Below are 11,861 nucleotides of genomic sequence, written 5' to 3' on the forward strand. Positions count from 1 at the left end.
CATTACTTTCACTTTTCACATTCAAGAACACAAGACAATTATTTACAAAGAACTTTAAGGAATGCAATGCATAGGCAGGTCTCCTGTTTTGATCTGTGATGAGAAAAGATTTCTCGTGTTAGTGGAACTAACAAGAGACTTCATACCTTTAAAGAAGGTATGTGTATCCACAAAACATTAAGGAATATCTTGTGTCAAGATGAAGATTTCAAATTAAGAAGAAACAAGTCAAGTTTTGCCAAAAAAACCTCAAAAACTAGAGGAGTAGATACCCTAAGACATCTGTTATTTGACACAGCCAGTATTTGTTGTTCCACCTTTACTTCTAAGGAAGGGAGTTGAGAGAAAGCAAGAAGTCCCAGTCAAGTATTGTTTTAGAATTTATGGTCAGGCAAAATATATGGCTACATAACACAAACAATTCAATGACAAAAATCTGCCACACCAATATATGAAATTTATTTATTTTCACTTCAATCATATTACCATTTCAGGCTTTACAAATGAAAGGTTTGTCTCTTAAAGCATTTAGGCAATTACAGCAAGAAACAGGCATTTTCATAGGTTTCCCAGGGTCATCCTTCCATCTGCAGGCACCCAAGTACCCAAATCTTGAAGACCTACATCAAATGTAGCTCTCTCATTGATGGATTTCTGATCTTCCAAACAACATGTCACTTCTTGCAGATGTCAATGAAAGGTTTATTCTTCACCTGTAAGAGAAACCAAACCTCAAATTACTTCAGTTATAACAGAGCACTTAAAGTGTTCATTTGGGTCTGCTTGCAACTCTTTTCTACTCCATGTACATTTCACAATTTGTTTTGGGATTTTTTTAATGGCAAACAGCGCTATTTTCATTAATCATAGAGACTTAATCTAAAATTTTCCTAGAAGACTGTGTCAACACAGTAACTGTTCAAATGCTGAGCTATGTATTGGTAGCCCTGATCCCCACATCTAAAAAAAAACCCCCAGTATCCTTCGGGACAAATGCAGTCCACAGTCCACCAACTGTAACAACTGCATCTGCCTTGTACAAGTCCCTCTAGGAAGTTTTCTTCATCTGAAAATACAACTTTTACTCATAAATGGGCACATAGTTCAGCAGCGGCTTCAAATATTCAGAACTTGGAAAGTCTTAAGATAGGCATGAACTGTCTGAATACTCAATTCAGCGGCAAACTGTTGAAAACCACCTGCTCCAAAATACAATACTGTAGGATTGTCTGTTTGTCATTAGAAATTTATTCGCAGGCCACCTTCTGCCACTTTTAAGCATCATTCATTTAATTTACACATGCATCTCATCAATCCCTCTGGTTTCTGTGCAGTAAAATGGATGATGAGATGAGTCAACACACTGGAATTTTGGCTGAATTAGCCAAAATTCAGCAGGGATTTCTGCAGGGACCCTCCTTTTTCCTAGGAATGTAAACATGTGAAAGCATACAGATTATCAAAATCTGTCCCCCTTACAAACACAGGTGGTGGGAGAGGGGGGTAAATTAGGAAATTAAGGAGCTGAAACTTCCCAATCTGAAAGCAGGTTTTCAAATAAATAAAGCTTTCATCTTGAGGACAAATAGAAAGACATAAAATGTCAGAACCAGGGAAAGCTGATTATGGTCATGTATTACTTAATTTTTGTTTTTTTGAAGGGCAGAAATTCTAAAAGCTTAAAAATGCCTCCAAATGTGGCCAACACAGTAATCATGTGGACATACTTTACCATAAGAGGAATCCTATTTCTAGCAGAACTATATCCCCATGGTCTCAAAAGCAACCTAGTATGTAGCCTAACTTAATAAGATAATGTTTACACAGAAGATTTTCCCACACTTGGGGTTTGGAATGTGATCCAGTAGATGTTTTCTCCTAGCATGTGAAATATTTGAGGATTATTTCATCACAAACATTAAGGTAGTAAACATGGATATCCTTCACATTCATCATTCATTTCTATTAATTTCTCCCCAAAATCAAAGATAATGATAATACAAACTGCATTGAGCTCATTAATGGCTTTGTAGTGGACACTGATGCATGGACAACTAAAACACTGGATTAAGACTTTTACCAAGATGTAAGTGTATCAAGATTGTTCTCTTTTATTTTGAAAACATGGAAAGATAACTGATATTTTTCCTGAAAACAAATTAAAACCCCTTTCCCTTTAAGTGGTACTAACCAGGGTAAGATGTCAAATACCAAGTGGAGAAGTTACATACAGAAGTTGTGCTGAACTGCACAATCTGTTCTTTGAAATTTTTACCAAGTTGGCAGGCTAGTTTGAAGGAAAATGTTCCCTCTCAAGTGGCTTATCAAAACCTCCATGGATGATTTTATAACTTCACTTAATACAAAAAAATTGTACTTACTGTTTTTTCAAGTACGATTGGATGATCAGGAAGAAACTCTGGCTTCTTCTGAGAGAGAGAAACATTTGAAAGCTTCAGAAGGAAATCTCTGCTGTATTGGATTCTTTCTGTGAATATACAAAATCACTAAGTTCAACATCTTGTTTAAGGGATTAAGATTGGGAATTCAGAAAAATTATTTGGTTACTTATAGAATAGTAGAAATGCTACATGTGGTATATAAAAATCAGTTTTAAAAACAGGAGTAATTTAAGTCTTATCTTGCATCAGGAAAATCTGAAGTAAATTACAGAGCATTTCACTTTGTTTCAAACCGACACAGTAAATCAAGAGAAAAGAAGAAAAAAAGTGAATCCAACCTTACACCAGACAGACTCCCGTATCTTGTTCTAATTAACAGAAACACCACAAACTAGTCTTGAAACCCACAAGAAAATCTGTTTATAACTCACTCCAAAGTGGCATGTATTTCTAGGGGAGAGATAACAAAAACCATGTGTCTCTTTTCTTGGAGTTAATAAGTTAAATGTCTTTTAACACCTAAAAGTAATTACGAGATCTGCTGCACGTAAATGGCAAACATACTAATAGCAGTGAAATAGTTATGAGGGGTTATGCTGAACCAACAAGAGCCAGGGCTTTTGCTCAGAACATGCAGGCTTCTCATTCAAGTTTACAGCACTATCTCTACTGTGGCATAGATTTGGATACAGTATCTCTAGCAATGCCTGTATTTTAAAGTATTTAAAATATTGATATTCTCAAACAAGAGCAGAAGCAAGAAGAAAGGAATTAGGCAAAGAAAGAACAAACTTCATCTCTGGTCCTTGATGACAAAGAAGTTTATTCCTTTAGGAATTACGGGCTTCCTGCAAGATTGTTACACTGTCACCTGATGGACAACAGTTTTTGTTTCTCAGACTGTAGGATGTTGACAAGAAAGAAGCTGATGTCAACTACGACACTAATTTTTTCCTGCCTTTGAACACAAACGACTGCAGTAACTGGTGAACCTATGGCAGGGCTTGTGGGTAACTTTGAAAAGAACAGTTTAAAGAATATGAGCATACTTGAAAACTTAACGGCTTGTTTTTCCTCCCCTTGATTAAAAACCTATGGAGATGATGACTTCTGTAAGGCCTTTGACATGGTCCCCCACAAAAGCCTTCTCTCCAAATTGGAGATATATGGATTAGATGTTCATTGGATGAGGAACGGGTTGGACAGTTGCATCTGATCTCATGTTGGAACAAGTCCAGAGGAGAGTCCCTAAGTTGATCACAGGGTTGGAACACTACTCCTATGAAGACAGGCTTAGATAGTTGGGGTTGTTCAGCATGGAGAAGAAAAGGCTCTTGGGAGACTTTTGGGTAGCCTTCCAGTACTTAGTGGTGGCCTACAAGAAGGCTAGAGAGGGATTTTTCAGAGGCATGTAGTGATAGGAAAAGGGGGAATGGCCTTAAGCTGAGGGACAGCAGGCTTAGGTTAGATATGAAGAAAAAATTCTTTACTATGAGGATGCTGAGGCACTGGAAAAAGCTACACAGAGAAGCTATGAATGCCCCCTCCCTGGGAGTGTTCATCATCATGCTGGGTGGGGCTTTGAGTAACATGGTCTAGTGGCAGGTATCCCCATGGCAGGGGGTTAGAACGTGATGACCTTTTAATCCTCTACTACCCAAACCATCCTAAGATCCAAAGAGTAGTGGTCGTGTCTGGATGTAGATAAGTGAGTGATGAGTCGTGTCCCTCAGCATTTCATATTTGGACCAGTACTGTTGAATATCTTTATCAATGACAGACAGTAGGATCAACGGCACCCTCAGCAAATTTACAGATGACACCAACCTGAGTGGTGCAGTTGACACACCTGAAGGACAGGATGCCATCCAGAGACACCTGGAAAAGCTCAAGAAGTGGGGCCATGGGAACCCCATGCTGCACTTAAGAACTGCTGAGACAGATAACTGAAAGCACAGTATGACTGAAGAGATATCAAATGGAAATTATTATCTAGAGCTTTAAGTACAGCTGAACATAAAGAGAGTTCTAGAAGAATTTTTACCATGCAAGGAAAAAAAAGAAGAAAACAAAAGACTTATTTATAAGCAGTAGCTGAATAGAAGGACCTCTAAAGTTGTGTTACGGTGAAGGAAAAGATTACAACAATCAGCAAACCAACAAAAGCCCTTTGAAAACAAATGTGAGAAAAAGTTTGACATTGTGGAGAATTGTGGAGTAGACTCAGGGAGGCATCACAGAGAAATTAACCACTGAAAAAGATCCAAAGTGATGGCTTATACAAGAGATGAGGATCTGATGAGAAGCCATTTAAGGTCTTGTAGAAGAAAACAATCTCTACCCACCACACGCAGAAACAATAAGAAAGTATCAGAAAGCCACCACCAAACACATAGAACTTGACATGTCTGACATCTAACGAGATCCAAAGAACAGAACTCTATTATATTTATCAAGATAAAGAAGAAATGAACCTGAACCTGAAAGGGAATACATAAAAGACTTATTTTCAAGTCAGTAACACATGACAGAACAGAACTACCGCTCAAGAACCTGAGAGATGGCAACCTCAGACTGACAAAAATACAAAAAACTCAATAAAACTTAGTAGAATTCTTTCAATTTTTGAGTACTAAGAGCAACAGAACAAAGCACATCTTCAGAGATTACTTAAGGATTGGAGATTACAGATGGATGCCACAGACAAAAGATGGAAGACACAGACAAAAGAAATTGTCTCAATAACCTGCGTCACTGATGCAGTTTCTGGGACATGTTTAAGAATGAAGAATCAGGTAGGAAGCAGGGCAGAGAAGTACCGTGAGAATTCGTTTGAAACCTGAGATTATCCCTTAATGAAAAAAAAAGGAGTAAAATTTGAACTTGGTTAAACTAGCAATACTCTATGAGTACAGTGGCAGTCAGTACAGAGAAAAAAGCATAAGGAGCAAACCTTAAGGACAGTACTGACACAAAAATAAACCAGGATTAATCATAAAAAAAATTAATTCATATCTAACCACCCAAATACTGTTATTTCAGAACCACCACAGAAGAGCAGGACAAGGAAGCCAAAATGTTGAGCTCTTAACCTGATTACATTCAATAGTCTGTATGCCACAACTAAGCCCTGCAGCAGGCTAAGGGACGCAACTCAAATCTGTACTTCTACACACAAAGGCACCTATACAAACCCAGGATTTTGTGTGAAAAAATTTTTATGTTTGGGGTCTTTTTTTTGGGGGGGTTGGTTGGGTTTTTTTGTTTGTTTTGTTGGGTTTCTTTGCATTTTTTTAAGACAGTTACATCCCTATATGCAAGCAATTCTACCAGTGGAAATTTTCCACCTCAGTCATAGTCAACTTTTACATCTTCTCTAGAGTGTTATGTGAAAACCAGAAAAATTTCATATTGCTCTGCAAACTCAATGCACTGGCTGATAAGAAAAAATAAAATACATCCCACATCGCTTCAAAGTTCAGGTGTCCTCCATCTAGAAAGTACAAACCTGACACAGCTCCCCATGCAATATTTTACCTTTTTTTGCTCCTGATTCATGTTGTTTTGGTTGACAGAGCATCACAGTTTGAGTTAAGATCTTCACTTCTGTCATTTCAGATGACTACAATAGGAAGGAAAGTTATGAAGCTAATCACCTTTAAGTGTATTAAAAAAAGGATACATGTTTCTTAGTTAAAAGTAACAGTTGTAGCACAGTTTAATTTGAACCTGTAGAATGTTACTCTTGATTACATACAGTAAAGGAATAGCTCAATAAAACAATACAGGTGAACATATTTGAGAGACATTTTTTACACAGAATTTTACAGTGCTATTGCTAGTTTTTAGAAAGAACACAGTTATCCCCTCCTTTTCCATTATCCCACCTAGAACACAGCCATAAGCTGCTACATTCAGGAATACCAAAAGCAGGAACGACTCTCCTTAAGACCAAAGGATGGACTTGGATTCTCCCACTTAGCGAAAACATTTGCTTCATAAGCATCAAGACCCAGTATCCAGAGTATAATGCCAAGTTTTTTCCAGCTGCCAAAACCTTGAAGAGTGTTTTGGAAAGTCGGAAAGCAGTTTATCCTCATCAGTTTGTCTTAGCTCTGAAAAAGCTCTACAGGTTTAGTTGAGGTATCTTAACATCACTCTGAGTCAGATGGGAAGGGGGCAAGAACTGAAAACTGCTCATCAAGCAGGGGTGGATAGGGCACTACTCAGATGGCATTTGGGGAACCCATGAAACAGTTCATGGTCAAAAGTATTATTAAAAAGTCTTTTCCGTATACTATGTTAAAGAAAAAGTTTTAAAAAATATAAAAAATACAGCTATACCTCAAACAAATGCAATATGCAGCTACATGTAGCTAAATACTGATGAAACTGAGTATTACAACACTGATGACGAGAGGCTTATTTAAAAGGAAGTAGTTTGTTCTTCTGAGTAATTACTGCTCAAGAGACAAGTGTAAGTGTTAATTTCCCTATGATGGATCAAAGATAGGCTCCCAGGAACTTGAGTTGTTTTGTTTTTTTTTTAAAGTCAAAGGCATCTTGCAGAAGCTTAACACAATAAAGAAGGACTACAGGATTACTAAAACTCTTAAAAAAAAAAAAAGTAAAAATTTAGGAGCCAGCATTTGTTCTAACAAAACCTCTATCAACGCTCTGAAAAAACATTCAAATCAGAATCAACAGAAAATCAAGCTCAGGCTATGCAACATGAAGCATTCCAATTAGAAGACTTCATTTTCCAGCAAACAGCTACAACCAATTTCAAGTCTGAAGGACATATCCATACCATGTACAAACCCAAGCACTTCTAGCAATAAAGTTTTATGTTTGCTGTCTGAAATGAATTTGTGCATGTGGTAGCAACAAAAGAATCCTGATGTTATTATTTACACATAATAAGCAAAGACAGAATAAATGCATTCTAAGTTTAAAAGAGCTGACTTAAATTCAGTGAAGACTAAAGAAATGCCACATAGACTTTCGTAAGAATCGTAAATTCCTAAGCTGCATTTTTCAGCTATTAGTGCATGCAAATACCAGGGAAAGGCATTCCTGAAACTCCCTGAAACTCATCACTCTTTTCAACAGTTCTGACACTGCTGGTTTAAAACATTCAGAGTCAAGGACACTCCTAGCTGGAAATAGTTTTAATTTGGTTACATAGCAGATCAGCTGACCTCCAATTTATAAATAATTATATATTCACTCAATACTCACCCAGTTAACCTTACTCTGCAAACATACTTCAGTGCTGCTGGGTAATTCAGTCCGAATGTTTAATGCAATGGGTGATGCTGGTGAACATAAAACATTAAGAAAAAATAATTTCAATAGACTCCACAGTATTATTTTGTGATACTTGCCCCAAGAACATTCCTTGGTGCACAGAGATTTTATGGGCATTTATTCACAACTTAAAAGCTCTACATCACCACATGACCCCTTTTCCATTTTTCCATAAATTTTATACAAAGTAAAAACTTATGATGTCACTTAGCTTCAGTCCACATCAGCACAGCTGATGATTCTCTGGTCACCAGAAATTTCTAACTTAACCATAAGAACAACTAGAATACTGCAATATCTAGGATTTTAATCAATAGGGATTTAAAATTAAAACCAAAATATTCACACCTGACATAAATACTGAATGATTTTTTTTATAAAAGTTTTTTGGGTTTTTTGTTTTGAACTTGTATGAAAGCTAGATAAGAACAATGCAGTGTAGTGTACTGTACTTGCAATAAAACCTAAATAATCTATTTGTTAAATTATGTATATTTTATGTTTTCAATAGAGTTAACTACCCCAAGAAACCCAAATTTAACAGAGAAGCCTGATCCAGCTTTCTGAAGCCAGATTTCAGATGCCAAGCTAGAAGATCAGTACCCAAGAGTTCTGCACAAACCTAATATAGTTTAAATTCAGATTTTATCACAGAGATGATGTACTAAATTCAACACACAGCAAGATATTTATCCACTGTAGTATAACAAAGTAACTTCAAAACAAAACAAAACAAGACACGCATCCTTGTTACTTCCCTAAAAATAACCCAAACTTTGGTAAAGTGAACTGCACCTTAGCCATGCTACTCACCTTGTTTAGAAGACAGTTGATGCACAGGTCGTGCTGGCTGAAGGGATTTACTAATAAACTTTTTTGCTTCTGTAACATTTTGAAACATCGCACTTCAAAAAAGCAGCTGAAATCATTAGCATTCAGTTTCACATATGGATGTTAAGCAGGAACAATCTACCTACTCCCTGTTAGTTGCATTTGACAAGGCAATATTATATCTGGGCAGGAAAAAGCAGAAAGGTCTGATGCATACTTTTTTTTTAGATGATTGAATATGCTGGATAAAATTTGCATGAAGACAGAATCAGACACCTCTCTCATTTTTCCCTTCCAATTGAGCTACCCTAGCTTCTTCTCAAGATTTTTTCCCTGTATGTCTATGTATATATTTGGAGAAAGGAGATGGGGATGTGATGAAAACAAGGGGGTTTCTAACATTTTGGTTCAATGGGTTTTTATTTAATTAACATCAGCATACCCCTTATCAATCTGTTGTCTGCACAGGAGTTCCTTACATATCTACATAAACTTACAGGACTTTTTTTTAATACCTACTTTAGTTAAATTTAAACATTTTTGTATCTTCCCACTCAGTTTAGCCACTATAGAAGCAACAAAAACTGCTAAGGTTGTGCTGTGCTGGAAAATCTCACGCTTTAAGAAAGCAATCAGTTTGAAAATGTTGATTTGTAATATTTGTATCTTAATGTATCTCCTTCCCATTCTCATCTCTTTTGTAAACTGGGAGATTTTATGATTTGAAGGAATTTCAGCTTCTTTCATAGAAAAAGAATACCAGAAAGAACAACCAACACAATAAAAATTATACTGATTTTTTTTTCTCTAAGAAAGTTTACAAGAAAATAATTGTTATAGCAAAAAAATTCAAGAAATAATCATGACTGTAAGAGTTACAATTACATTGTCCATTTTCAGCATGAAACAGGAAAAGAGAAGCTAGGCTATTAGACCCAGTATCACACCCCACTTTAGTTGGCCTTTGTGTCATAGTAAGAAAACTTACAATCATCTGAGAATTTACTACACTATAATTTTTTGAACACTTGGTCAAGTAACAATTTTCCAACATACGAAGTCTGAGCCCACTCAGGTCTAGAAACCAACTGTTTAATGGTCTGAATTAGAACAACTTAACTAAGCTAGGAAAAAAAAATCTGGTTTGATTCTTTGATTTTCCTATCCGCTTATCTTAAAAAAAGGAAGACTTCAAAGCTGTAGTCAAAAGCAGCAATGAAAATTCCTGTAGCTGAATTAAGTAAGACTACAGATGTGGATGACGTATTTCATTTTACCCAGATTAGGAATGCTTGTATCAATCACACATCCTAGATACTGAATATCCACAGAAAGCAATGCAGTAATAATACATATTTGCATCAGAAGAGTGAAAAAAAACGCCAACAAACAGTCAAGTTTTCTTTCATGCCCTGACTAGAAATGATATGCATGCTTTTTAGGCTGGCTAGCTTCCAGAATGCAGCACACCTGTATTTTTTTGTAGTGTTCTGACAACAAAAACAAGTTTCGTGGTGACAGCAAAACAACACATTTTGCCCCTCTTCCCTCGCCCTCCCCCAGGAAGAGGCTAGAAAAGATCTCAACAAGTTGCCTAGCCCAACCTCCTCAATTAATAGAGTATTCTTTCTGATCAGTATCAAGGAAAGTGAAGAAAGATTAGTTTTAATACCTAAGAAATAAACTGCTTCCATGAAAGACTACTGCAGTAGGGGAATTCCCCCTTACAAGGCCACACTTCCTCTTTGGGGTCATTCCCGTGGGAGACCTGCCCAGCAGAACGGAAGCTTTCTGGCTCCAGCTAACAGGCCTAGCAGCAGTTCTGTAGCTTTCGTGTCTTAACAAGCTGGACATTGACAGCAACCATCTTACGAGAGCCCATCTGAAGTGTTTGGAAGGCTTTTTCCTAAATGTGTGAAGGGGATTTGATGCTATTTTCGTGAAAAATCCCCACGAGTAACGGGAAACTGACCGGCCTCTCGCCCGAAATAGCCCCGCACTCGGAACCCCACAGCCCCCAGGAAACAAAACCTCCCTCCGCTGCCCTGCCCCTCGCCCTCTCCACAGCCTCCGTGCCCTCCTTTGGGCCGGGGGATGCCCAGCCCACCTCCAGCCGCCGGCAGCGCCCCTGCCCCGCGATCCCGCTGCCCGTGGGTCCCGGTCCGTCCCTCAGCGCCGGTCGGGCGGGGCGGTCTTCGCGCGGCGGCTCGGCCGCGGCCGCGTGCCGGGCGGGGCCGTTCAACGTCGCGCCGCGGGCCGGGCACGGCCGGGCGGCTCCGCGGGGCTGCCCCGCCGCTTCCCGCCGCTTCCCGCGGTCCCTTGGGATTCAGGGAAGCGGTGCACGCCTGAGAGGTGCCCTACGAGGCCCTGCCAAGGAGCAGGAGAGGCGAGATGAGGTGCTGCTGCCCAGCTCCCTCTCGGGTTAGACCTGAGAGGGACTGGAAACAGATGAAGATGGTGTCCTCTGTCCCACAAGGGGAGTCATGTTCCGTCAGGGCCTTACAGTGGAAACTGGGAGAAATAAGCGACTTTTGAACACAACTTTGAGGCCTCTACAGCTAACCTCATCCAGAAAGAAAAGGGCAATCCACAGGCCTTGGAAAGCTGTCAGTGAATTGGAAAACTGCCCTTGCCAATCTGCCCCATGGCACCAGGCAGGAGGGACCAGAGAACAGCCTCTAGCTTCTCAGTTACAGAAGTGATGGCATCCTTCATGGTTTGGAAATACAAATTTTTTCTCATTTTTTCTCACAACATGTAATCAACAAAAACAATGGGCATGCCCTGCTAACTCCCAGAGGAGCAGACTAAAGTTCCCTCATGTTAGTTTGCTGGACTTCACCTTACTTAAAAGTATACAACGTTAATTAAAAGTCCTTAAGTTTTTGTTGATTTTTTTTTTAACATATATATTTCATATCACCTACTAAGAACTCCAGAGGTTCAGAATAGGAAGGTAACACTAAGTACATAATTACATAAATCTCAAGTACTGAATTATTAATATCCACTGTTAGGATTTATACTCCTGGCTAGATGATAAAGACTGTTTTATTTTTTCCATCATGCAGCTTGGCTCTTCTTTGCTGCAGTCTCGGATTTTTATTAACTTAGGTACTTAGAGAAGAATACTGTCCCAGAAATAGCAGCTATTATCTACAGATGTCACCCTCCTACAGTCTTCTCTCCTAACTCATCATGTTCCACTTGGTTTCCTGAACTGTTCACGCATGATGCGCTATCAACCTTCTCTTTGCAGGCACTGATGCAGCACATCTGCATACTCACTAACCCATTTGCTGCTGTTTAAGGTCTGAT

General features: G+C 38.6%; 1 protein-coding gene across 1 annotated transcript; it reads right to left on the reverse strand.

Annotated features, from left to right (window-relative positions):
• Positions 1 to 448: 448 nt before the first annotated feature.
• Positions 449 to 10,732, reverse strand: CUNH8orf88 (chromosome unknown C8orf88 homolog). Its single transcript, XM_042036453.1, has 6 exons — positions 10,651 to 10,732; positions 8,526 to 8,631; positions 7,644 to 7,720; positions 5,940 to 6,024; positions 2,382 to 2,488; positions 449 to 713 (listed from the first exon to the last, which is right to left on the reverse strand). The coding sequence occupies exons 2-6, from the start codon at positions 8,611 to 8,613 to the stop codon at positions 675 to 677; spliced, it is 396 nt and encodes a 131-aa protein (XP_041892387.1). The 5' UTR covers positions 8,614 to 8,631; positions 10,651 to 10,732; the 3' UTR covers positions 449 to 674.
• Positions 10,733 to 11,861: the final 1,129 nt, after the last annotated feature.

This window comes from Corvus kubaryi, unplaced genomic scaffold (genome assembly GCF_017639235.1).
Source record: "Corvus kubaryi isolate FWS band 111438036 unplaced genomic scaffold, C.kubaryi_AGA036_p1.0 37385, whole genome shotgun sequence".
NCBI lineage: Eukaryota > Metazoa > Chordata > Aves > Passeriformes > Corvidae > Corvus > Corvus kubaryi.

Excerpts from the sequence above, each read along its gene's own strand:
- CUNH8orf88 (XM_042036453.1), bottom strand. The coding sequence starts at position 8,613 with ATGTTTCAAAATGTTACAGAAGCAAAAAAGTTTATTAGTAAATCCCTT. Across the intron at positions 7,721-8,525 it reads TCAACTGTCTTCTAAACAAG|CATCACCCATTGCATTAAAC; the intron begins GTGAGTAGCATG and ends TATGTTCACCAG. Across the intron at positions 714-2,381 it reads CAATCGTACTTGAAAAAACA|GTGAAGAATAAACCTTTCAT; the intron begins GTAAGTACAATT and ends TTTCTCTTACAG.